General features: G+C 38.2%; 1 protein-coding gene across 2 annotated transcripts; it reads left to right on the top strand.

The window, feature by feature from the left end:
• Positions 1-269: 269 nt before the first annotated feature.
• LOC121407936 (growth factor receptor-bound protein 2-like) lies at positions 270-26,868 on the top strand. 2 transcript variants are annotated; one of them, XM_041599194.1, is made up of 8 exons: positions 617-634; positions 12,487-12,531; positions 16,506-16,606; positions 20,157-20,279; positions 21,459-21,591; positions 23,311-23,349; positions 24,779-24,811; positions 26,130-26,865. In XM_041599194.1, the coding sequence occupies exons 3-8, from the start codon at positions 16,509-16,511 to the stop codon at positions 26,322-26,324; spliced, it is 621 nt and encodes a 206-aa protein (XP_041455128.1). In that variant the 5' UTR covers positions 617-634; positions 12,487-12,531; positions 16,506-16,508; the 3' UTR covers positions 26,325-26,865. The 2 variants fall into 2 exon arrangements, with proteins under 2 accessions (XP_041455127.1, XP_041455128.1); XM_041599193.1 differs by lacking the exon at positions 12,487-12,531 and having other exon boundaries at positions 270-634; positions 26,130-26,868.

Genomic DNA, 26,868 nt, shown 5'->3' with positions numbered 1-26,868 from the left:
TTTAAAACTCAATAACAAAAATACCAAAACAAAAAATACATTCCAGGCGTGTCTAACGTCTTCCTGGTACGAGCTCAAGCATCACTTTTGTACATTTATCCTGTTGAGACTTTTTTTTACAGTGCTTTGACCTGGGGATTTGATGCAATAACTTGTTTCAAAAGAAATCAGACAATTACTGTCCTTCAATCACTGATCTGTACAGCCTATACAGATCAGTGCCTTCAATGCAGTGAAACACATTGTTATAGGCCGTTCCGGATAAGGCATGCTTCAGTGGTCCTAAAGATTCCGCTTTAGCGAAATAACAAACTACATGTATGGCGACTAAATAAATGAAAGAGGGACATCACCTCGATCAGGACAATATTGGTTAAACATTGATCAACGTAGTGGTCACCATTGACATCCAAGACTTGAGTGGTTGAGTGTGATCAATGAATGTGTTTCCATCTACACAACCTGTCTGTAATTTTCGACACGTTTGATCTTTTCTTATGACCGGTGGAGTTGAATTCTCGTCATCGATAGGCCCATTTGTGATTTTGTTTTAGACATGGAGGCGATTGCTCTACACGATTTTACAGCAGGAGCAGAAGATGAACTAAGCTTCAAGAAAGGCAATGTCTTAAAGGTAGGATTGGATGGGGGAATATGGAACCTTTCTTTTACCTTACCTTACCTTACCGCAAATACTGGAAGAACTTGAATTAGCAGTCGAGCTTCCAGGTCTATCTTCTAATTTAGTCATCTTCCACCATGCTTCAATAAATTAAGGAGGCAGTGGGGCAAGTTGGTGAAAATTAACTTTTCATATCTAATTAAGAGTAGTGGGAATCACTGCTTATCTTGCCAGTGTCGGTCTAGCCTGATTTTGAAGGTGTCTACTGTGGTAGACAGCTGGCAGCCGTCTGTTTCGAGGAATTTTTTTTGAACATTTTTTTAATTTTAATTTCTCCTCGCCTCGTACACAGACGGCTCGCTATCGTGCACAGACGGCTCGCTATCGTGCAGCCACCATTAGGGGACTTGCAATGCAAAATCCCCCGTCGGGGCTCTTCAATTTTTGTCTTTAATGAATAAAAATTTTGAAAATTAACGCGACCAAAATGCAAATTTATATTCCCTCTTGGCATTAATTGTCAAAAAACGGAGAAAAATAAAGTTGAAAGGAACAAAAACAGTGACTTACCTCGGCTGTCGCGCAAATTCACTTCCCCGTTTTATCCGATAAGTACATAAACATATGGCCAGTGAGTCCCCTGTACAGATCGCGCTAGAACTTCGGTCTCTGTATTTGGTGATGAAGCCAACGGAGTTCAGCTGAACAACCAACAAAACAGAGAACGAAGCTTTTGGTCTTCTACTGTGGGAGCTTCAACTACCTCAGCTGGGAGAGAGTTCCAATCATTGACTACTCGGTGACTAACATTTGTTCTGCATCTTGGCTTTACAAGTTTGTACCTATGACCTCTTGTAGCACTGTCAGCTAGTTGAAAAAAGTGGTCTTGGTTAAGCCTGTCGACTTCATGAGTGATCTTATACACTTGAATCATGTCTCCTCTCTTGTACTCCAAGGATGGTAATTTCAGGTGTTTAAGCCTTTCCCTCTGTCCACCACCCGGGGGGGGGGGGGGCACTCGACCAAAAAAATGGTGGGGATGTGCCGAAACGGGGGCCTCGGAGCGGGCTTATTGTAAAAAGGAGGGTCCTCGGAACGGGCTTCGGAACGACAAATGTTTGTGAAAACGGGGGTCCTTGGAACGGATCACCAGCGTGTGAGCGCGTATATGATGCAGCTAGCGCGGCCTCCGCCGGGTGAGCTCTGCGGCCGCTTTAACGAAAAAAATGTGAAGCTTTGGAGCGGATTTCTTCTTTTTTGTCGATAAGAAGAAAATGCTATGCCTTGGAGCGGCTTTTTTTGTTCTTTTTCTCAATAAGACAAAAATGCTATGCCTTGGAACGGAAATTTGAGTGTAAAAATGGGGGTTCCCTCCGCGGCACATATATGCATTATATACTGAGTGCCCCCCCCCCCGGGTCCACCAACTCTCAAACAGGCAAGTGGCTCAGGTGTAGGGCGTATATTCTTGAGAAGTATAGGCCTATGGGCTCCCTCTTTTAGAAGGCCTACGTGCCCTGGTATAGCTCATCATTAAAGGGATGCTCCGGATTGAAAATATTTATATTTAAGTAAATGGAGTAAATTCACAGAGCAAAATGCTGAAAATGTCATCAAAATCGGATAACAAATAATTAAATTTTAAAGATTTGGTGAAACAATCCTATGCATGTCTTCATGAATATTCATATATGATGTCATATCCCCACTTGTTCTTTTGTATTTTACCCGGGGGCCACTTACATCGAAGAGTGGATACCATGTGCGACCAAAAAACACGTAAAAGGGATGTCCTTTTCACGATAGGGCACGTTACGTACTTAACGTGATAAGGGAATCAAAACACCAAAATAATGAAAAAGGGTGTCTATTTCGCTAGGAAAGCTACGTGTTTAGGGTCAGATTTTCGGGGAAGATAAAACAAAATCAAAATGTTTGATAAAGCAGGGGCCGCGGAACCGGGGGGGGGGGGGCTGGGGGGCTTCAGCCCCCCACTTTTTTCCAAAACCGTGTACAAAAACGTAAAATTTATAATTGTGATTTTTAGCATGGTCAGCCCCCCCCTATGGCTCAGCCTTCCCACTTTGAAAACCGTTCCGCGGCCCCTGTAAGGGATGTCCTAGTTGCCCCAACACTACGTGTTTAGAGTCCGATTTGCGCGAGTTGTGGAAGGTGGGGCCGTACGAAACCAAATGGTGTGTAAAGGTAAAACCGACGACCGACGGACCCGTACTGACAATCATATCGCCCAGGGGGGGGGGGACACTAGACCAAACAGGTGGTGGGGTGCATGTGCCGCGGGCGAGACAAAAACGGGGGCCTTGGAGCGGGCTTATTGTAAAAAGGAGGGTCCTCGGATAGGGCTTCGGAACGACAAATGTTTGTGAAAACGGGGGTCCTTGGAACGGATCGCCAGCGTGTGAGTGCATAAGCATCCCTATGGAACGGTCATGCGTGCATGATGCAGCTAGCCCGGGCAGCTAGCCCGTGTTAAGGCCCTAAACCGCAAATTGCACCTAAACCGCAAATCGCCGCCTAAGCTTGTAGAAAAAAGTTTAGTCTTGTTTACTCAATAGCAATGCACTCTTTGTGCGTGCACATGTTCGCGCGAGAAATTGAGCCAGCTAGCTGTGCATACATGTATACATGTACGTAAACACTTCATGCAATTCGCGAAAGTTGTTTGATTCTGCTAAGTCTGCTGGCCTAAAATTTCGCGAGAACCTTATCAAATTTTCATAATGAATTGGAAAATCATAACTTTGTTATTTTGGTGTTTGGTGTTGATTCGGCCGGCCGAGAGTCATCCAACTTCTCCAGGCCCAGGGCCAAGCGGGGATGGAGAGAACCAGGAAGGACAAGGACTGGTGGGGCAGAATCGGGGTTTTCATAAAAGCTACTATTACTACTACTACTACCACTACTACTACTCCTACTCCTATACTACTACTACTACTACTACTCCTACTCCTACTACTACTACTCCTACTACTATACTACTACTACTACTCCTACTCCTACTACTACTCCTACTACTACTCCTACTACTACTACTACTACTACTACTACTACTACTACTAAAACTACTACTACTACTACTACTACTCTTACTACTACCTCTACTACTGCTACTCCTACTCCTACTACTACTACTACCAGGCGCGTACGCAAGGGGGGTTTAGGGGGTTCAAACCCCCCCCTTTTCGTTTTTTTTTTTTTTTTTGCTTGGCTCACCGGAGGTCGGTCTGGTCAAGGAGTTATCGGGCAAGCGCCTGATAACTCCTTGGTCTGGTTACAGACAGTTCCCCTACCCAATAATGTATATGACAGCAATAATGAACAGAATCTCATGTTTCCGACGAAAAACACAGAAAAAATTTCCACTCGCTTCGCTCGCTCCATTTTATTATATCTTTTATTTCCGCATGTCGCCGACATGATCACGGTATCGCCATTAACAAGGCCATACATGATTATCATGATGTATACTTATGAATACAAGTGAACCAAGACAAAGACATACGTTTTCTTACAAAATATGTTTTACCAATATGAAAACCAAAATGACGGAAAACGCTAAAATGTCGGTTAGCTCGCTCCGCTCGCTCGTAATAATTTATGAAATTCCATAAGTATCTAGTCTCCTGTTCAAGGCCGTATTATGAGTGTTACGAATAGAAGGACATGTAGCATCGACTAAAAATACTTGATTTACTAACAAACTATTGACAAGAAATGTATGTTTTGACGGGAAAACGCGAAAATTTCGGCTCACTCACTCCGCTCGCTCGTAATCATTTATGAAATTTCTTAAGTTTCTAGTCTCTTGATCAAGGCCATATCATGAGACTTACGAGCAGAAGGACATGTATCATCAACTAATATGTAATCATTACCAACAAGCTATTGAGAAGAATTGTATGTTTTGACGGAAAAACGCAAACATTTCGGCTCGCTCGCTCCGCTCGCTCGTAATTATTCATGACATTTCTCAAGTTTCTAGTGTTCTGATCAAGGCCATATCATGAGTGCTACGATCCGAAGGACATGTAGCATCGACTATGATACCAACAAACTATTGACAAAAAGGTTATGTTTTCAACGCAAAAACGAGAACATTTCTGCTCGCTCGCGGGTCATGACCGCACTGTTACATACCCCATCCCCACTTAAATGTTCTTGTCTTATTTGCAGCGCTGAAGAAAAAGAAAAAAAAAATCATCACCTCCCCCCCCGCTCATCACTTTTTAGAGACTGGGCGGGAGATTAAAATAAAAGAAATCAGCTCGAAAACACCCCCCCTTTCAAAAATCCTGCGTACGCGCCTGACTACTACTACTACTATTTCGTACTGATTATGACTATAATAATATGAGTACATGGCTTCATTACCCTCGTAACATTTTGTATTAAAGTTTTGAAAAGATTATGATAAATATTTAAAAGATTATTTATAGCGATTCTTTCTTTATTTTCCCCCTTTCATTTCTTCCCTTTTCCTTTGCTTAAACCTACAGGCGTTAGATTATACTAGGGGAGAATTAGGGATACACAAAAAAAAAAACACAAAAAACCCCACAAAAAACAGCATTATGTACAGCCCAAGTTGCCCAACTCCCGCCATAACCAAAAGTCGAAAACCAACAAACAAGAAGAACAATAATTATAGCCTTTTAGGGCCCCATGGGAGACCAACTTTATGTTGAATGAGCACCCTGGTAAAATATTTAAATAAATGAATACGTGTATCAACAACAACATTTCTCATAAAAATGAGATCAGCGCCCTAGTTCTAATTCCTCACTCTTCAACCTCTATCCTTCTGCGATTTATGTTTGCCGCCCTCTGTGTTCACGCCTCTTACGCGCGCACGGTCCTTGTTAATATTCTACATGCTTAGGCGGCAATTTGCGGTTTAGGTGCAATTTGCGGTTTAGGGCCTTAACAAGCGCGGCCTCCGCCTGGGAGCTCTGCGGCCGCTTTTCTCCAAACTTTTGCATCTTATTGTAGCTGATCAATGCGATCGGAACGGTGTAACGAAAAATATGCGAAGCTTTGGAGCGGATTTCTCTTCTTTTTCACGATAAGAAGAAAATGCTATGCCTTGGAGCGGCTTTCTTTGTTCTTTTTCTCAACAAGGCAAAAATGCTATACCTTGGAACGGAAATTTGAGTGTGAAAAAGGGTCCCCTCCGCGGCACATACCACTATGCATTATATACTGAGTGCTCCCCCGGGCATATCGCTGTACTTGTTTAGGGGTTCATTTCAGGGAATACTTGCCAAGAGTATCGTTTTTTTTCAATACTTGTTAAGGGTAGGATTTGAGACGCCAATAATGGGGGGCATTTTCAGAATATGGAAAATACGTGTTTAGGGTGCTTTTCGAGACCCCATGGTCGCGCAGGGCATGGTATCCACTCGTCAATGGAAGTGCCCCCCGGGGTATTTTATTATTAGTCCGGGTTATAATTGAGCAAGATGCCACACGAAAAAGGAGAAATTTTCATATAGTGCTTCTAGACCATTTTTTTACGCTGAATATGAATATATGAGGTAACCAGGGGCCCGTTTCTCAACACCTGGACAAGTTAGTCATATCTACCACGGAGTTAGTTCCAATCTTACTAAACTCGTTTCTCGAAAGGCTTCCTAACTAAAATACCTTGATATCGATATTATCGGTAAAAAGAGCAGACGAGACGTAGCCTTAGTCACAAAATAGCATAATTTTCAAAAAGAAAAATGATAACAAAATTGCAAATATTGTGATGAATTGGGAATTTCATCTTTTAAGAATAATAGCACAGGTATATTATACACCATACATACTTAGACCATGAAGACTTGAACATTCAATTGCTGAGAAAATGGAATTATGAATAATTGATCTCGTGACTAAAAAATCACATGTGGACGTTGAGATGGGTACCCCCGGGATATCCAATTTTAATAGTTTACGAAAGTAAAACCATAACGGTTTACGTTGTAAAATGATGATAATTATACGGTATTTTACGATTCCAAACATCATCAAAATATAGTTTAACATTTTTCTTTTAAATCTTAGATACTGAAACTTACTATTCGACAAATTCTATGCATAAATTAGAGATAGAATTTATCAAAATGTTAATAGGGGTCTGAAAACGACAAATACGAGTCCATTAATGGATGGCCTGACGTGGTAGAATCTTTATCAAATAAATTATTTTACTATTTCAAAATGAATGGTTTTGTGGAGTATTACCAACAGTTTTTGTAGATTCTTTGTATTACAATGATCATAGAATGCATTATCCAACTTGTTTTTTGATGTAATTTCAACATCTTTGATTGATTACGTAAGATTATAATTTTCTCATTTCTAGGCACTTTTGCATGTCATAGTCTACCCACGTGATGCCACTACGTCATTAAGAAAGAAGTTGTGACAGGTTCGGAGGTGTCATAAATATTTAGTGAGGTTGTTGTACCCGATCTTGGTAAAGAGGGCTTCGTGAAACGGTTAGCGGACAAGTAGCTCACTATCTCCGATTTAGTCAAGAAGTTAGACTTATGACGGTGTTGAGAAACGGGCCCCAGGCTGTATCCTGAAAATTAACCCGTGAGAGCGCTTTTTTCAAATGGCCGCCAAATTTTCAGAACATTTTAATTTTCGTACATAGATTTTGACATAAACATTCCATTGCCACAAAATTAGTGTCATATGAAAGAAAAATAAATTTCCTACAATTTGGTACACTTACAGGGGATAAGTAGGTCATTTGGCTGAGATTTTAAGTAGGAAAAATGCATTTTTTGTCATTTTTCCCCAAAATTGAAAATTTTGCAAATACATTATTTTTCATAATTCTAAGAAACCAGTGGCCTTGAAATGTTCCAGAAAACTTTATTGATGTTCAAACTCTGTATCATTCTTCTTAGCAAATTTAAAAGGTATCAAACTTGAATACTTCATTTTCAGAAATGTCGCTTTTTGTATGCATTTCCATAGACTAATATGTATAACATGTATAATGTATACTGTAGTTAAAAATTAAATCCAATTATCTCCGCTCGTTAATCACTTGGATAGTTAAGAGTAGGCTTTTCTCTTTCAGCTACATAAAACAAAATGTTGGCAAATCAAGGCCTAACACTCTCATGGGGTGGGGAAGTTGAAGCCCCCCCCCCTTGGCTATTATTGCCTATTGGAAAATCACCATTTTTTGAAGCACCCATTGAGGCAAAAACAGGCATTTCTACTACAGTACAACCACTTTGATTGCTTTGAAACCACTTTGAGAGGAAAAAGTAGGCTTTAATTATTCTACCAGCTACATCCAAAGAAGTGGCACATTGAAGCATACCCCTCTTAGGAGGGGGGGGGGGGCTTTTGCTTAATAGTGCATATTTATTTGAAAATTCATAATTTTGGACCCAACATTGAGGCCACAGAGCGTTTGTGCTTTGTTGCACACCCCATTTTATTGATTTGAAACCACTTAGGATAGAGTAGACTTCGTTCTTCCAGCTTCATATAAATAAGCACTGGCACATCGAACCCTAGCCCTCTCAGGGGCTGTCTAAGTCACCCCCCCCCCCTCTATATCATGTATATTGCCGATTTATTGGATATTTCACCATTTTGGATCACTCATTGAGGCAAAAGCGCATTCCTACTATATAGTACCACCAATTTCATTTTCTTGCAATGGCTTGGAGAAGAAAGAGTAGGCTTTGCCCTATTAGCTCCATATTAAGAAGTGTTGGCAAACGAAGCCTATCTCCTTCAGGCGGTTGTTGAAGTTACCCAACTAATTTTCATTATTTGGCTATTTGTTGAAAAGTCACCATTTAAAGCCCCCATTGAAGCAAAAAGGTGTCTTTGATATATAGTTCTGCCACTTTTATTGCCTTGAAACCACTTAAAGAGGAAAGAATATAGGCTTTGCTCTATCAGCTACATAATTTTGTGCTGGCAAATAAAAGCGTACCCCTTCTGGGGGCTGTCGAAATCAGCCCCCTCACGCCTTTGCGTCATTGCCTATTTATTGGAAATTCACCATATTTCAGCCCCCATTGAGGTAAAAAGGCATCTCTGATACATAGTACTACCATTTTTACTGCCTTGAAACTAATTAAGGAGGAAATAACATGCTTTGCTCTATAAAGAAATGCTGGCACATTGAAGCTTACCCATATGGGTGGCTGTCAAATCACCCCACCTCTCTTGCATTATTGCCTAATTATTTGAAAATTCACAATTTTTGAGTCCCATTGAGGCGATATGCACTTCTGCTGTATAGAACACACAATTTCTCTTTCTTGAAACCACTTGGAGAGGAAAGAATAGGTTCCTCTCTTTCAGCTATATATAACAAATTGCTGCCATATCGAAGCCTGACTCACTTCAGGGGACTATAATTATGTTACCCCACCTTTTTTACGATTTTTGCCAATTCATCGTAAAAATCACCATTTTGGAACCCCGTTGAGGAAAAAAAAACGTGTTTCTAGTATATAGGACTTGTAGCTGTTAGAAGAAAGCCTACTCTTTCCTCTCCAAGTAGTTTCAAGGCGGTAATAGTGGCAGAACTATTTATCAGAACAGCCTTTTTGCCTCAATGGGGGCTCCAAAATGGTGAATTTTTCAAGAAATAAGCAATAATAAAAAAGGGGTGGGATGATTTCAACAGCCCTCTGATGGGGATAGACTTTTATTTGCGAGCATGTCTTTGTATGTAGCTGTTAAAGCAAAGCCTATTCTTTCTCTCTCCAAGTGTTTTAAAGGGCGAAAAACGGCAGAAAAATAATCAGAAATGACTTTCTGCCTTAATGGGGCTCCAAAGTTGTGATTTTTTCAATAAATAGGCAATAATGCAAAAGGGATGGGTGATTTCGACAGCCTCCTGGAGGGGGTAGGCTTTTATTTGCCTGCACTTCTCTATATGTGGCTGATAAAGCAAAAACCTATTATTTCCTCTCTAAGTGGTTTCAAGGCATTAAAAGTGGCAGAACTATATATCAGGAATGCCTTTTTGCCTAAATGGGGGCTCCAAAATGGTGAATTTCAAGGGAGGGGAGGGGGTAATTTCGACAGTCCCCTGAAGGAAGTAGGCTTTTATTTGCCTGCACCTCTTTATATGTGGCTGATAAAGCAAAAACCTCTTTTTTCCTCCCTAAGTGGTTTCAAGGTAGTAAACGTGGCAGAACTTTATATTGGGAACGCCTTTTTTCCTAAATGTGGGCTCCAAAATGGTGAATTTCAAGGGAGGGGAGGGGGTAATTTCGACAGTCCCCTGAAGGAAGTAGGCTTTAATTTGCCTGCACCTCTTTTTATGTGGCTGATAAGTGGCTGGTTAAGTGGTTTCAATGCAGTAAAAGTGGCAGTAAATCTCCTCTTTCATCTGATATTACTTAGATTATTTATCATTCACGCATGAGTGGTCAAATACAATTTGAAGAAAGGATATCAACAACTCATTTGGCAGGGGGTATCTGGGTTTCAAAAAGAAAACCACATTTATGAAAAGTTCAATATCTCCTCTTTAATTTGATACCTAAATTACAGAAAATGGTCAAGAAATAACAAAGTTCTGGTCATTTAAAATAAGGCTTGAATTTCAATAATTTCATAAAATGAAGAGGTTCTCCAGGCTGGCTTTCAAACTCACTCGACACTCCGTTTTGTTGACGATCAACCATTTTGTTCACCATGCGAAACTTCTGTGGAAACCGGTGAAAACACGTTTATCTCATGAAATTATGGAAATACAAGCCTTATTTCAAATGACCAGAACTTTTTTATTCCTTGACCTTTTTCTGTAATTGAGGTATCAAATTAAAGAGCAGATATTAAATTTTCTATAAATGTGGTTTTCTTTTTAAAACTCAGATATGGCCCGCCAAGTGACTTTTTGGAGTCCCCTTTTCAAATTGTTTTTGCTCACTCATGCGTGAATGAGAAATAATTTTAGTAAATCCAGATGAAAGAGGAATTTCTAAGCTTTAAAATGGTAGGTCATTTGTCTATTGTATTCGTGATTAAGTTATGATAAATCATCGATAAATCTCGGTTTCGTTTTTTTGTGGGACGCACTGTATAGTAGAAACGCACTTTTGCCTCAATGGGCGATTCAAAATGGTGTAATTTTCAATAAATAGGTAATATACATGATAATAGAGGAGGGGGGGGGGGTGACTTATCAGCCCGTGAGAGGGATAGGTTTCGATGTGCCAGCGCTTCCTAATAATATGTAGCTGATAGAGCAAAGCCTACGCTTTTCTCTCCAAGTAATTACAAGAAAATAAAATTGGCTGTATGATATAGAAACGCCCCTTAATATGCCTCAATGGGTGATCCAAAATGGTGAAATTTTCAATAAATAGGCAATATACATGATATAGAGGAGGGGTGACTTAGCCCCTGAGAGGGCTAGGGTTCGACGTGCTAGCGCTTATTTATGTAGCTGGTAGAACACACTCTACTTTCTCAAAGCAATAAAACACTATAATGCATAAACACTTTTTTGCCTCAATGTTGGGTCCAAAATGGTGAATTTCCAAATAAATTGGCAATAAGCAAAAGGGGGAGGGGTGACCCCCCCAGAGGGGTTGGCTTCGATGTACGTGTCACTACTTTTGATGTAGCTTTTAGAACAAAGCTTACTCTTTTCCTCTCCAAGCGGTTTCAAAATAATTAAAGTGGCTGTACTGTATAGCAAAAATGCTTTTTGCCTCAATGGGTGCTTCAAAAAGTGGTGATTTTCCAATAAATAGGCAATATACAACAGCATGATATAGCCAAGAAGGGCGGGGGGGGGGGGGTTCGACCCCCCCCCCCCACCTCATGAGAGTGTTAGGCCTTGATGTGCCAACATTTTGTTTTATGTAGCTGATATAGAAAAGCCTACTCTTAACTATCCAAGTGACTAACGAGCGGAGATAATTGGATTTAATTTTTAACTATACATTATACATACATATTATACATGTTATACGTATTAGTTAGTCTATGGAAATGCATACAAAAAGCGACATTTCTAAAATTGAAGTATTCATGTTTGATACCTTATAAATTTGCTAAGAAAAATGATACAGAGTTTGAACTTCATCCACATAATAATAGTATATCAATAAAGTTTTCTTGAACATTTCAAGACCACTGGTTTCTTAGAATTATGAAAAATAACGTATTTGCAAAATTTTCAATTTTGGGGAAAAAATGACAAAAAATGCATTTTTCTACTTAAAATCTCAGCCAAATGACCTACTTATCCCCTATAAATGGTACCAAATTGTAGGAAATTTATTTTTCTTTCATATGACACTAATTTTGTGGCAATTAAATTTTTATGTCAAAATCTATGTACGAAAATTAAAATGTCCTGAAAATTTGGCGGCCATTTGAAAAAAGCGCATTCACGGGTTAATTTTCAGGATACAGCCTGGTTACCTCATATATTCATATTCAGCGTAAAAAAATGGTCCAGAAGCGCTATATGAAAATTTCTCCTTTCCGTATGGCACCTTGCTCAATTATATATGAAATTAGCCGGTTTTATTCATTTTTTTCTACCAACTGATTCAGTGCATTAGTTATTCATTCAGTTTCTGTAACCTAATTCATAGTAATGGAGACACATCATTTACACATTTATGAAAAAATGAAACAATTATGATTTCATGTAATAACATAAGAAAAAGGAAAGTGGGGATGTGACATCATCAGCCCTCCTTATGAACATTCATGAAGATATGCCTCGAAGTGTTTCACTGGAATAATGCAAATCTTTAAAACCCAGTAACTTTGTTATGTGTTATCCGATTTTGATGAAATAGTCAACAGTTTTCTTTGTGAATTTTACTCTATTTACTTAGATATAAAAACCTTCAGCCCGGAGCAAAGCCATCAAAGATCATGAGGTAAATAAAAGAAGAAATAAACAAACAAACAAACGAATTAAAATAAAACAGACGCTAAGGTCTTACCGTGGTCTTACCCCCTTCATAATCAGACAAGCATTATAGCAGGATAGAGATGATAGAGCTCAGCCCCTCCCTATCTCCGGAGGCATGCCTTTCTCGATCCGGGCTCTGTAGAATTGAAAACTAAAAAACAATTTTGGGTAAATGCTGTCATAAGCATCTTACTCAAGCTGAACAGCATTTTGACTCATCGAATTTTGAACATTTTCTCATCCACTGTTAGCACTGATCTTTCAAGTCAATACATAAAATTCAAAATTTCGCATCGCGCTCGCAGTGGCTGATGGTTGAGATGAATGATTTGTTCAATAGGATATCATGGGGCTTTAAAAATAATTGTTCAAGTCAATATGCACAAATTATTATTCTCGGGATTCGAGATTTTATTATTTGTTTTTAGCGAGATACAGGTCCTGCATGCATGTTCGCAAGTACAAAAAAGGTATTGAAAATTAAAACATTAAACCCTTACCCTACTCGCTCGCATCAAAATTATGTCGTTCCTGATCATGGTGATTATAACGTTTATCATCTCAGGATATTAAAACTTTCAGCTCTTTGTCCGTCTTTGCCTCCACATTTGCCACCCCCCCCCCCCCCCCGTTTAAAAGTCTTGATGCGGCCACTGCTTTATCTTGCAAGACGAAAACTTCGAAGAAAAAGAAATTGAAAGGGGTTTTAATACAAAAGGTATGTTTCATGGGGGGCATAGCCTACTCGTCGAAGGACGCAAGGAAACAATCTAAAGGCCTGGTAACACCGCCCGAGCGTTGTTGGAGTGGTCGTGGAGCGGAGAGAAAAAAATCATCACCACTCGCTACCGTTCACCATTTTCAATTTCGATTGTTTTTTTTTTCGTTTTCGATTTTTGTTTTCGATTTTTCCCCCAATTTTGTGAGCGAAATTCGACCCTCTCTCCCTACCGCTCCACGACCGGTCCAATAACGCTCGGGCGGTGTGACCAGGCCTTAAAGGCATGGTCACATCGCCCGAGCGTTGTTGGAGCGGTCGTGGAGCGGAGAGAAAAAAATCATCACCGCTCGCTACCGTTCACCATTTTCGATTTCGATTGCTTTTTTTTGTTTTCGATTTTTTCCCCAATTTTGTGAGCGAAATACGACCCTCTCTCACTTCCGCTCCACGACCGCTCCAACAACACTCGGGCCGGGTGACCAGGGGCCCGTTGCATAAAACTTTTTACCTGAGAAAACTCAGGTTGTTTTTACCAGAGTTTTTGCCCTGTATTAAAGTCAATGGCAGATATGAGGCTAACCTTAGTTTTCAGTTTTTACCAGAGTTTTCTCAGGTAAAAAATTTTATGCAACAGGCCCCAGGCCTTCACACTAAATTTAGGCCTACATTTACTTGTGTTACTCCCAATGGCAAATCTAGGATTTTTTCCGGGGGGGGGGGCACTGGGAGTCCTTGCTTGTTAATGAGGGTCCTCGCTTGTTAATGGGGGGGGCACTCTTTTTTCTGTGTGTGTATGTATCACAGGGACAGATCCAGCTTTCGCCAACAGGAGGTGGGGCCCAAAATGATTTCCATCGATAGGTCGTTCAAAATTGATTTTTGTTTCTTTGAAGGGGGTAGTCCTCACAATCACTTCTTAGCTATATTTTTATAAAATTGGAAATAAATTGGAAATAATCTCATAAGCACTATATAAAAAGTGCGAGTAGTATACTTTCATGTATTTTGTACTGAAAATTTAACATTTTGGGCAATGTTTGTGATCCTGAACAAAATGCGTATGCAACTAGATTGTCTAGATAATTACCGCAAACGCCAAGCGCGGGCAGAAAATTCTAATAAAATGTTCTGGCCTGATCGAAATTGGGAATTGTTAAGGACTGTTTGAAGTTACCCATTAAGACGATACATATTTCAACAATTAAATAATTTAAGCTTGAAGTGCAAGCTGAATTTTTTGTTATTTCGACCTAAAACGAAATTATCATTCTAAACACTTTTATAATTATAAAAGGGATAGGTATGTAAGTAAACAATTGATGCGAGCGCGAAGATATTCTGATCTGAAACTGGATAACCTAAGCACGTTTTAAATAAAGGACAAGCTGGCCAGCATGCGTGCGCCTGTGTTAAATTTAGACCTAGAATATGGGCATTCTGTATATATTTTTTTTAATCATGAAGATCAATAATGCCAGATCGAAGCGCGAGCTGAAAAATTTATATTCAGATCTGAAAAAGGGTCAAATTAAGCAAACTAAATGCGGATCACACGTAATAAATGATGCGAGCGCGAAACGCGAGCTGATAACTTTTTTTTGTACCTCGAGCGGGAGATTCTAAGGACATTTTGTCATTATATGAAAATGATGACTATTCTTATTATATCTAAGTGCGAGATGAAACTTATCGATATTCCATTCTGAAAAAGGGCCAATTTAGTAATAAGGAATTCATGAAAATGTTATTTTCTTCGTTATTAATCTAATATGATTAATGATAGTGTGGAATTTGTTGATCTTAAGGCTTGAAAACTGAACATTTTAAGCATTATGTAATCATGAATAGGACACATGTGTTAATAATTTTTTTTACAATTAATGCGAGCGCAAATCGCGAGCCGAAGTTTTTATAACCTGTAATGAAAAGGAGATTTTAAGTAGCTTGTTATTGAATTAATATATAGGTATACAAAACTCACCATCAAAGTGCGAACGCGCAGCGCTAGTTGATAGGCCTATACGTTTTTATAATCACACCTGAAAAGGAATATTTTGAGAACCTTATGGAATACACGAAGACAATAGGAACTTGGAAAATCAAATTATGCGACCGCGCAGCGTAAGCTGAAAATGTTGATATATAAACCATAAAACTGACATTTTTAATTTAATGAATGCAATAATTTCAAAATTGATTCATTGCCCTTGTCTGAGATCAACCAATCATACACTATACCTTTAAAAATCAATTTGTAAATAAAAAAATAATAATGAAAGCTCGATGTCCGAGCTGAAATATGTTTCGTATATTGACTTCAAAACTTGATATTTTAAATTCCATATTAGCCTATTGAGCAAGATATGAATCTCATCGAACAGGCAATGCAAATTTTATATAGTGACATGAAAGATTTTTTTCGCAAGTCTTCCCCTCACCTTATATTATTCAGTCGTCTTCCCCCTCTTATTTTCCTCTTTTTGTTTGCTTCTGTCCTTCCCCTTTTTTTCTTTCTCCCCCTATTTTTTGCTCCGCCAATTTTTATCAGGTGGGCACCTGGGCCTCCCCCCGTAGCTAAGCCCCTGGTAACTCCCCCTTAAGGGGTGAAAAATTCTAATTTTTTAGTCTCATGAAATTGACAGTTTTAATCAAGAAAAGTGCCTTCATTGTTTATTTTATTTTATTTTCCTTTCCCGCCATAATTTTCCGTTCCATTTTGCCATTTCTTGTTTTATTTTCCCTTTCTCACTCATGTATGAGAGTATCTTGGGAAGATTTTCTTTTTCTTCATTTTTCTCTTTCCTTCCGTTCTACCTCTTTTTTTCTGTTTATGCTAAATTTCTTTCTTTCCCTTTTCTTTTCTCATTTCCTTTCCCTTTTCTTTTCTTTCTTTTTTTCCTTTCTTTCTTTCCTCCCTTTTCTCTTCTCTTGTCTTCCTCTCTTTTCCTTCTTTCCTTCTTTCTTTCTTTCTTTCTTTCCTTCCTTCCTTCCTTCCTTCCTCCCTCCCTCCCTCCCTTCCTTCCCCTTCCTTCCCCCCGTTGTTTTACTTTCCCGGTGAGCTCCGCCAGGGGGGAAGGAAGGGACAAACTACCACCATCTGTTATCCACGGTGCTGTTATATACCCCTAATATTTTACCTATTCTGTAGTTAGATCATCTTAATTCCTTGGAACAAAAAATTTCATCTTGAGTCATCTATTTCATTTCTACTTTTTTAGTTGATGGAAGAAACAAAGGGAGCTCAGAATTGGCTGAAGGCTGAAATGGATGGACGAGATGGACTAGTACCACTTAACTACGTCCAACCTAAAGATCATTTGTAAGTTATTTCAGGCGCGGTTCCATACTAAAAATTTTGAGGGAGCTTCTGGGGGCTTGAGACATTTTCGACGTTGGTTTATTCGGTTACACTTCGTAATTCCGAAGATTCTTTATTCCGAAGGTTCGTAATTCCGAAACACGTAAATTGCCTATACCTCGATGTTCGTTAATCCGAAAACGTAAAAGGGTTCGTTAATCCGAACCTTTTTAGCGTTATTCCGAAGGTACGTTAATCCGAAGGTTCGATAATCCGAAAACGAAATAAGGTTCAATGTTTCAAAGGTTCGTTAATCCGAAAACTAAATAAGGTTCGTTGTTCCGAAGGTTCGATAGTCCGATAATGAAATAAGGTTCGTTGTTCCAAAGGTTCGTTAGTCCGAAAACGAAATAAGGTTCGTTAATCCGGAAACGAAATAATGTATGTAACTTATAATATAGTAAATTAGGAAACATTTTATACATATAGAGTAAAATCAACCATTACTCATTGAATCAGTACTTTTACATCAAGTTATTCAGTCTAATTACATTTATGACAGTCAGCATTTTAATGATTTACAGTGTTTCAGTTGCATATATTCAACAACTGTTTGACAACTTAAAAAATATTATCGTATTCAATGCAAAAAGAAATTGTTGAAAAGTATCAGAAATCACTACAAAACCAATGTACCTGACATCATAATATATCAACAAATTGTCAAGTTTTAGACGCTTTTCATTATACAAATTCTGCACACAAAGAAATAAAGGTTCAAAAGTGAACCCTGAAAGGTTGATACAAAATCAGCATCCTATGGGTTCAAAATTGAACCTCTGATTGGGGTTCAAAAATTGAATCCCTGGTTGGGGTTCATTTTTGCACCCTGCGGGTTCAAAACTGTACCCATATATTTTAAATTGAACCCCTAGGGGTGCAGTTTTGAACCCGCAGGGTGCAAAAATGAACCCCAACCAGGGGTTCAATTTTTGAACCCATAGGGTGCTGATTTTGCATCAACCTTTCGGGGTTCAAATTTTAACCTTTATTTCTTAGTGTGCAAAATTTTTGTATAATGAAAAGCGTCTAAAACTTGACATTTAGTTTTATATATTATGATGTCAGGTACATTGGTTTTGTAGTGATTTCTGATAGGCCTACTTTTCAACAATTTCTTTTTGCATTGAATACGATAATATTTTTAAAGTTGTCAAACAGTTGTTGAATATATTCAACTGAAACACTGTAAATCATACCGCACCTAAAATAATGGATATTTTTTCACTCACCATCCGAAACATGGATCGACATTCCTGACTCTAAACTACATTAAATTGAGCCTCGGTGGTAGAGAATATAGCGGCCGAACCATTTTCTTCTAAAATATATACGGTATATCCTAAAGAATAAAAAAAAGCGCTTTTGACAAAAATAAACAAATCTAGGGTTAAATTGAATTTCAAGGCATTAGTATTCGTGTTGGGTAAAGTAGGGAGGTCAATTTGAAATTTTAAAAAAGGTGTTAAAATCGAATTGAAGAGTAACAGCTTTAATTTTGTCGATTGAAGAGAATACTGTATTAAAGTCATAATACGCACATATGGCCAACATAACTATTGTTTTTTTTGTCGAAAATTTTAGAGGGCTTCTGTCTCCACCCCCCCCCCCCTCCCCATAGAACCACGCCTGGGTCATTTTCTTGTCATTTTACAATTATTTAGTTAATCGCATGGACAGCGATAAGATGTATCTTTCTGCATTGCCTGTATTAAAAAAAGGCGCCAAAGAGGCCCTTTATTTCAAAACATGGCGTCTTCTGCTTTTTAAGCGATAGGGGTGTTCATAACCTTTCAATGTTGATCATTACTGACTTGGAAAGTTCACCCTGACAAAAAGTTTATTTGTAAGAATAGCAGAAAAATAATTTTAAAAATAGTAGTGAGGCCAAGGTTTGAGGAAAATCAGTCAAAGATTTATATAACGTGTGTAGATTTTTTTTCATTTGTGACGTCAAATGCGAACAGCTTCCAATGTACTGTGAATTTTAACAATAAAATCAATGAAATGTCATTTTCGCAGACGAAAAAAAAACGGTTTTAAGTTACCTTCGGTATCTCTTAAAAAGATATTTCACACCCGCTCTTAAAAATAGGAATTTTTTAGACATTAAGGAACCGTTAACATTTTGATATTTTATGCATTTTATTTTCATTAAATATGGCAGCTTTTCGTATTTGACGTCACAAATCATTAATCGTTTTAATTACTGTTTTGCCTCGTCCAACCATTGTCACACATTGTTGAAAGCGGTGACGAGTTTTTTTTAATCATTATTATTCTATTGGCTCTGTCTGACCTGTATATTATCTCTAAAAGACTGATAGAAGAATTTCACCCTGCCAATTCGTTGGTTCCAATAATATAAGAAAAAAGAGGAAAGTCCTTGTGGAGGTCTGATGGACATCTATTGAAAAAAAAAACGGAGTTATGAAAATTAAAAGTTTTTATTTCTTTAGGTCACAAACAAGCAGCTCATCTATATGCCGTGTGACACAATTCCCACTCATTGCCATTATCTAAAAAAAAAAGAACTGAACTGGATTTTACTTGTGTGATTATCCTCAGACACGTAGTAGAAAGTAATTTTTACTCATCATAATGGACGAGCTCAAAAAATTAAAGACTTTGAACATTCACAAATCCCTCATTCGTTGATGGATCTTCATCTTCATCAAACCTTCATCAATTATGTTTTTTTTCTCTCTGCTTTTATTGAAATTAACTCGTCATCAGGGTCCCTTTAAACTGACTCTCACGGCTGAAAATAAGATAATGATAAAACAATGTATAAATATATAAAGCTAAATCAGACTTATAACACTGGACATTTCATCGAAATCTAGTAAGTAGCAACAAAGTCATATGGCACTGTAGTTTATATCATTTCGGCAAATACATGTCTTCGTAAATATGCATGCAGTATGAGCGAGCTGAATTTATATTTATTGGATTTTTGTCTTCCAAAAATGTAAACTTCAAATATAAATTACTGCAACTTATTTTGTTACGATGGCACTTTTTATATGCACACATGTACGAAAATATGAAATGTTTATCATTTCTTGTAATGAAATTTTTGAAAAAGGGGGAAGGAAGAGGGGGCCTGACATCATAAGCCTATATATTTCATGCATATTATTGGTATTATTTTCACAAAATATTGCTAAATTCTAACATTCAATAACTTCGTTCTTATCTTAGAGGGCTCGTATGTCTCTGGGCAATAGTATTGAATTTTACTTTCGCGAGTCATGGCCCATGGAAAAAAACACTTTCTTACTCTTTTCTTCTTTGCTTTCATTTCTACTTTTCATATCTATTGTGTTTTTGTACTTGCATTGTACAATTTTTGTATGTTTATATGGCCAAATAAATAAATGATAATAATTTGCTTTCGATGAAAATTTTCAACCTTTCGATCGTTTTGGTTTAATCTATTTATTCATATGTGATTCTTAAACCAGGAGTATGCACCCCTCTAATCATGTTATATTTATAATCATGACAGCTGGTATGTCGGGAAACTGAAGAGAAACATGGCGGAAGAATACTTGGCAATCATGCCTAATGATGGCGCCTTCTTAATAAGAGAGTCAGAAAGCACTCCCGGAGACTTCTCTCTCTCTGTAAAGTAAGTGAATTCCTCACTGCTGTTACTACCTTGAATTTTTCAGTAATCATACAAATCATAATTATGTAAATATTGTGATTATGTTTGTGATTGCAAACCCAATAAAACACGTAGTTAAAAAAGTAACTGAATTCACAGCATATTACTTTCGGGTTTATAAATTCAATTACAAATCAGATCACTTCAAGATGAATCTATATAGTTGTACTTATTACAAGCAAAGCTAAGTCACCATGTCCGTCATCAGATGTTAAGAAAGAAGTAAACATAGACCTCTACCTTTTTTTTATTGCAGAAAATATCATTTTTCGCCAAGAAGCGAAATTACACCAATGAAACCCGGCAATGAAATAGAATTATGCACCTTTAATGTACATGATTAGTCATGACGGGGGCGAAGAAGGGAGCTATGCATTTCCATTATTATTAATAAAACAAAATGTCAAATCCGGGATTTTTTTGAAAATATTGGGCTGCTCCAGAACCTCGGCTCCAGCATCCCGCTTCCCATGCGTGGTCATGTGTTCAGCATCAATTGGGTCCCAAATTTGAACATCAGTTTGGCCCCCGTTACTTTCGGGTTGAGTTTGCGCCCTCGAGTTCCAGATCAATATGGCACCGGTATCAATTTTGCGCCCCCTGTTGAATATCAATTTGGCGCACCAGGCGCTAGCTCCCTAAAGCCCAACGAATACTATGCGATGAGATTGCACCAGTTAAATGACAAGTCCACCCCACAAAAAGTCGATCTGAATAAAACAAGAAAATCCAACAAGCATAAATTTCATCAAAATCGGATGTAAAATAAGAAAGTTATGACATTAAAGTTTCACTTAATTTTACAAAACAGTTATATGCACATCCTGGACAGTATGCAAATGAGGAGACTGATGACGTCATCCACTCAATATTTCTTTGTATTTTATTATATGAAATATTCTAATTTTTTCCTCATTGTCAAATCCGTAAAAAATGAAATATTGTATAATTTTCTGGGGTGGACTTGACCTTGAAGATCCGATTACAAGTTGCCAATCCCGTCTCGGTGCAATCACTTACACACAATTCGATTTATTTCTATGCCCGTTTATATCATGTTTATGATGATTATGTACTTTTCTATATGAAAAAAAAACTTAAATATATGTTTTGTTTTTCTCATATCTTTTTTTTCTAAAGGCATAAAAATAATGTACAGCATTTCAAAGTTCTAAGAGACGGGTCTGGAAAATATTTCCTTTGGGTGGTGAAATTCAATTCATTAAACCAACTTGTCGATTATCATCGGACATCCTCTGTCAGCAGAACACAGGTATGACAGAAAAACACAGACTTTGTACCTCCGGATAAGTTTAACAACATTTTAAAAGAAATGTACAAGCAATATTATCATTATAGCAAATTTAGTAGCAATGATAATAGCAGCAGCAGTAGTAGTCGTAAAAGTAGTAGCAGTAGAAGAAGTATAGTAGTGTCGGTGATAGAAATAGTAGTAGTAGTAGTAGTAATAGTTGTAGTAGTAGTAGTAGTAATAGTACTAGTAGTAATAGAAGTAGTAGAAATAGTAGTAGTAGTAGTAGTAGTAGTAGTAGTAGAAGTAGTAGTAGTAGTAGTAGTAGTAGTAATAGCATTAGTAGTAGTAGTAGTAGTAGTAGTAGTAGTAGTAGTAGAAGTAGTAGTATAGTAGTAGTAGTAATAGCATTAGTAGTAGTAGTAGTAGTAAGACTTCGCAACCGCAACAGGGACGTTAGATCTGCGGTTCGTGTGCATTTTAGTTGCTACTATGGTTACAGCGACATCTCCGACTTGGGATGATTTTTTGTTGTTGCAACCATCAAGAATACACGCATTGGCGTCGCCGTAGAGCTTGAGAGCGCCCTGTAATATGGAAGCGAACAGTCAATCAAGTCACCTCTATAGATTCGTATATTTTCACTCTCTGACATGTAGGCCTACATATGGTACAGGGAACACATGGGTCATATTTCCTTCACATTGCGTGGAAGACGGCTTGTCGTTTGTAATAAAGGAGGAGCCAAATCAAACGAGAAAAAAATCCTGACTTATTACAGACGGATTTAAGCTTTGCAGATCAACGCATGAGACACGGTTTAGATTGTACAGGTGAAAGTGACCCTTGAATGTAATTGCAAGCGATCCACCAATCCATCGGCCGCTCAGATGAGCTAGGCTCTACAGTTTTTTTTTTACGATGGGGCCAAAAGTCTCTTCCAAAGTCACTAGCGTCGTTCGCAGAGGTCAGTTTGCGTTGTTGTGCGAGAACTCTCAAGTGACAGGTGACCTGTGGCTTTCGACTTTTGAAAAAAAAATCATCCCAAAACGGAGATGTCGCTGTTACCATAGTACCAACAATTTTTGCACACGATCGAACCGCAGATCTAACGACCTCGTTGTTGTGGTCGCGAAAAGCCTAGTCTCACCAAACTTCAGATCGGAGGCCGTATTCATGAACTTGGTTTATATCCGTTATCGCTTATCGGTATTATTATTGAATATTCAATTCAATTCTTTTATTTCATTTCCATTCAAAACATAATACAAAGTAATATAAAGTAATACAAATCAAGTACAATTTTACAGAAGGGCATTCTTACTACGCAAAAAAAAACAGTATAAGATAAAGCATAAATACAAGAGACAGGAAATTTAATTGAATAAATAGCAATAAGGATCCCGGTCTTCGAGATAGAAATTATTGATAAATATTTGATAAATGGACAGCTAGACGTGATTGATCATTATCGTGTGTATACGCGCACTGTTACAATCACGGATCTTTACCATCTTACATGCGATTGATAGATTTAAGCCCCGCCCATAGATAGGTCCCCCTTATTAAAAATTATTTACGGCTTGGGGTCCTGTTCTCGCGGCTTATGACGTCAGATGTCGGAATTCATGCGGCATTTTTTTTTGCCAATTTCATGACATTGGTTGGGACTAACTGCTTAGATTTTTATCATGACGGATATAAAATAAATTAATTTCTCAATGGCCTTTTCTCTTACAGACTATTTATCTCAAAGACCCACCTATAACAATAGATACGGTAAGTATATTTCGTATATAAAACCAGCAATACATGGGCTAATGCTGGGCTTACGTACTATAGGTCTCATTGTTAGGCCAATGTATTGCATGCATACCTTAAGACACTATTCAGCGAAATATCATTTTGTTAGCCATGTTACAGTGAATATCGTGACGCTTATAAAGCCCGGTTCCACTGCATTACGGATGCAGAGAGGGAGTAAAACGGAAAAGAATCTTGCCATCCGTTTGAAAACGTTATGCATCCGTTGTGTATTCTTTGCATACGTATTTCATACGCTCTATATCCATCAAGCATCCGTCTGCTGTCTTCGCTGTTCGCCCATTTTGTCCCTTGTCTAGCTGGAGCAGATGAAAACGGATGGAGCCACCCCGAAATATCGCTTGTCCGCTGTATCCGTTATGAATACGTTTTGCATCCATCGGCCAGTGGGACCAGGCCTATACCCTGTTTGGTTAAGAAATTCCCAGTTGCCAATAATCATGACACAGTGTATTATGATAATAGTTATTTTAACATGAACTTTGGTACACATACCTGTGAGGGCATTCAATTGTGGACAGCTTTCGTATCGGTCATCAATGATTTTCACTTCAAAATAAATAATAAAATAATAAATTGTCGCGATCAAATTTTGTTACGAAATATCTTTCGTAGGTCTATTTTCATTCAAACCAGGGACATGATAAGCACGTTAAGATTAGGCAAAAACATAAAAGGGGTCAATTTTTAGTACGATCCGCTATTCCTGAAAATTTGTGAGCGAGCGGAGCGAGGGAGATATTGGACTACTTGGTATGTTGAAAAGTAAAAAAAAAGTAAGACATTCAGAGAGATTCTATGAAACTAACGATGCTGAGTCGCAGGGGACGTCGCCAGGATATTTTGACATGAAAGGAGGGACTAAATGATTGTGAGGTCACTTCCCCCCGCCCGTTAAATTAGATGGGTATCACGGAGTTTTTTTGTTCTCCCTTTACCCTCTTCCCATGGGCGGAAATCCTCGGGGAACAGGGGGGACGCGCCCCCTACCCAAAATAGTAGGGGGGGAGGGGGACACTATCAAATGTCCCCCTACTATTTTGGGTATTTTATGATTGGAAGAAATACATCATTCAAAATCGAAATAAAACATGTATTTTGGACGAGATGATCTTACTTTTTGGGTATCCTTTTTTTTGCTTTGTCAAAATTTCCAGCACCTGGTCCCCCTACCTTTGGGAAGAGATTTCCGCCCTTGCCTCTTCCCCGTTTTTTCACCCCTACCATCCTTCACCCTGTACCATATCCCCCACCCTGGAGTGTAGCTCCGCCTGTACTGATAACGCCTCAAACCATTGCATGAAGAAATGTTGTTTACCCACAATAATATAAACTAGATTTATTATTTTACCTATGTCCTCTGCATTTTTGTTTGATTATCCAGAGTAAGACACCAGATGAGCTCAGAATGCAGTTGGTAAGTTGATATCTGTAAAAGGACAAGTCCACCCCAACAAAAAGTGTATTTGAATAAAAAAGAGAACTAATATCCATCAAGCATAAACTTAAAGTATGACATTTTAAAGTGTCGCTAAATTTTTCAAAACAGTTATATGCACATCCTGGTCTAGATTATGCAAATGGGGGATTGGTGACGTCACACAATCACTATCATTTTGTATTTCATTACATGAAATACGAAAAATCTCTTCATTGCCATGTGAAACAAAATCATAGTGCTCCCTGAACATGTGGTATTACCACTGTTTTAACATTTTATGGTACGGTCAAGTTGATCCTTATTGTCAAATTTGTAAAAACTGAAATAATGTTTCACTCAAACAATAAAAAACAAAGGAAATAGCGAGTGAAGGACATAATTGGCCGTCTCATGTGCATGTCACTGAGATGTGCATATAACTTTTTTTGTGAAAAGTGTGCGAAACCTTAAAACGTCATAACTTTCTTATTTTACATCCGATTTTGATGAAATTTTCAGCGTTCTGCTAGTTTGAGTTTTCTTTATTGATTCAAATCAACATTTTTTATGGGGTGGACTTGACATTCAGTAATTTGGGCATGTTGCTGATGAATAGTGTAGCACACTCGAAAAGCATGCAGACATCGCTATTTTCTGATCCCAGTGATGTCACACGCTACACGGTACATGCTTGTGCACCGATTATGATTGTCTTATGCTGACTTTGGGGGTATTTAAGTTTCATCATAAGATAGACCGGATGATTAATATATAGTTATTATATGCAATCGGTCTAATACCTCGGGCTTTTTGTCATATTTCGTAATGATCGAATGACTCTAAAATGTAGTTTTGTCTTTTCAGGGAATATTACTAGAAGAGGGATAATTTAAACCTTGCATAAATCTAACGATGTGCTGGACAAGTTGGATCGAAAGTCGAAACATTCAAAGTGGTAAATGCAACATTTGGAAACGGTTGTTAATCCTATCACTTTTTACTTGCTCTCTTAAAATATCGGTTTTTAACATGTTGAACGATGGCAAAATACAATGTGAAAAATCGGCAACTCATCCTCGACATTAATTTCAGTTCAATAATGATCAACGGTACGTATAAAGGTTCCATGACACTTGCTCCGCTGTAAATTCCACACACTAATGGACTGACCAACTTCATTCAACCCTGCATGGATTTGACACTACCCTTTTCTAAACTTAACCCCAATCCTAACATATAACCCCCATATTGTCGCCGGAGCAAATTTCGTGTCACCGTATGAAAAAAACTCGTATTTATATTGTATATATTGTAGGCTCCTACTGTGAAGTACAAGGCATTATGGGATTTCGAGGCAATGGAAGAGGGAGAACTGTCTTTCAAAAAGAACGATACCATTCATCTCATCGAAAAGGACGGAAGTGATTGGTGGCAGGGAAAGATCGTAACGGAAACTGGAACGCGACAGGGTCTATTCCCCGCGACATATGTTGAAGAAATTCAGCCTTGAACGCCGTTAAACGCCTTAAACCACGAGCACATGTCCCAAAAATCTTCCTGATTATCTGCATATATAGAATATTAATACATTAAGAATCGTGTAGGTAGAGGTTCACTATTGATAATTAATACTGCTTCTTTTGATATTTGTACATTTTTGAGAAGTCTTTTAGTATTCAATGTTATGTGCGCCCAGGAATTTATTCGGAATTTTCCTTTCACAGGTATGTTTTTTGAATAAAGGATAGACATATCAAAGCTGGTAAACTTCCAGGGGCAGGGGGTATAATGAACCCACTCCACTTTGGTTAAATGAATGAAAATGCCCGCAGATTTGTGCCCCCCCTCCCCTTGAAAGTGAGGAATGAAATATAACCCATTTTCCCTTATGTAATGGAGACTCCTTATCCCCCTTCTTCCGCTTATTCAGAACTTTTTCAAGTGACATAAGGTGAACTACTCACTGTAAAAAATATTGGGCAAAATTTTAACCAGCACGCGGGTTATTATGTATGCAACCAATTTGGAGGAAGTATTTTACCCAATGCGGAAGC

This window comes from Lytechinus variegatus, chromosome 2 (genome assembly GCF_018143015.1).
Source record: "Lytechinus variegatus isolate NC3 chromosome 2, Lvar_3.0, whole genome shotgun sequence".
Lineage (NCBI taxonomy): Eukaryota > Metazoa > Echinodermata > Echinoidea > Temnopleuroida > Toxopneustidae > Lytechinus > Lytechinus variegatus.
This window is presented reverse-complemented; position numbering and strand designations above follow the sequence as displayed.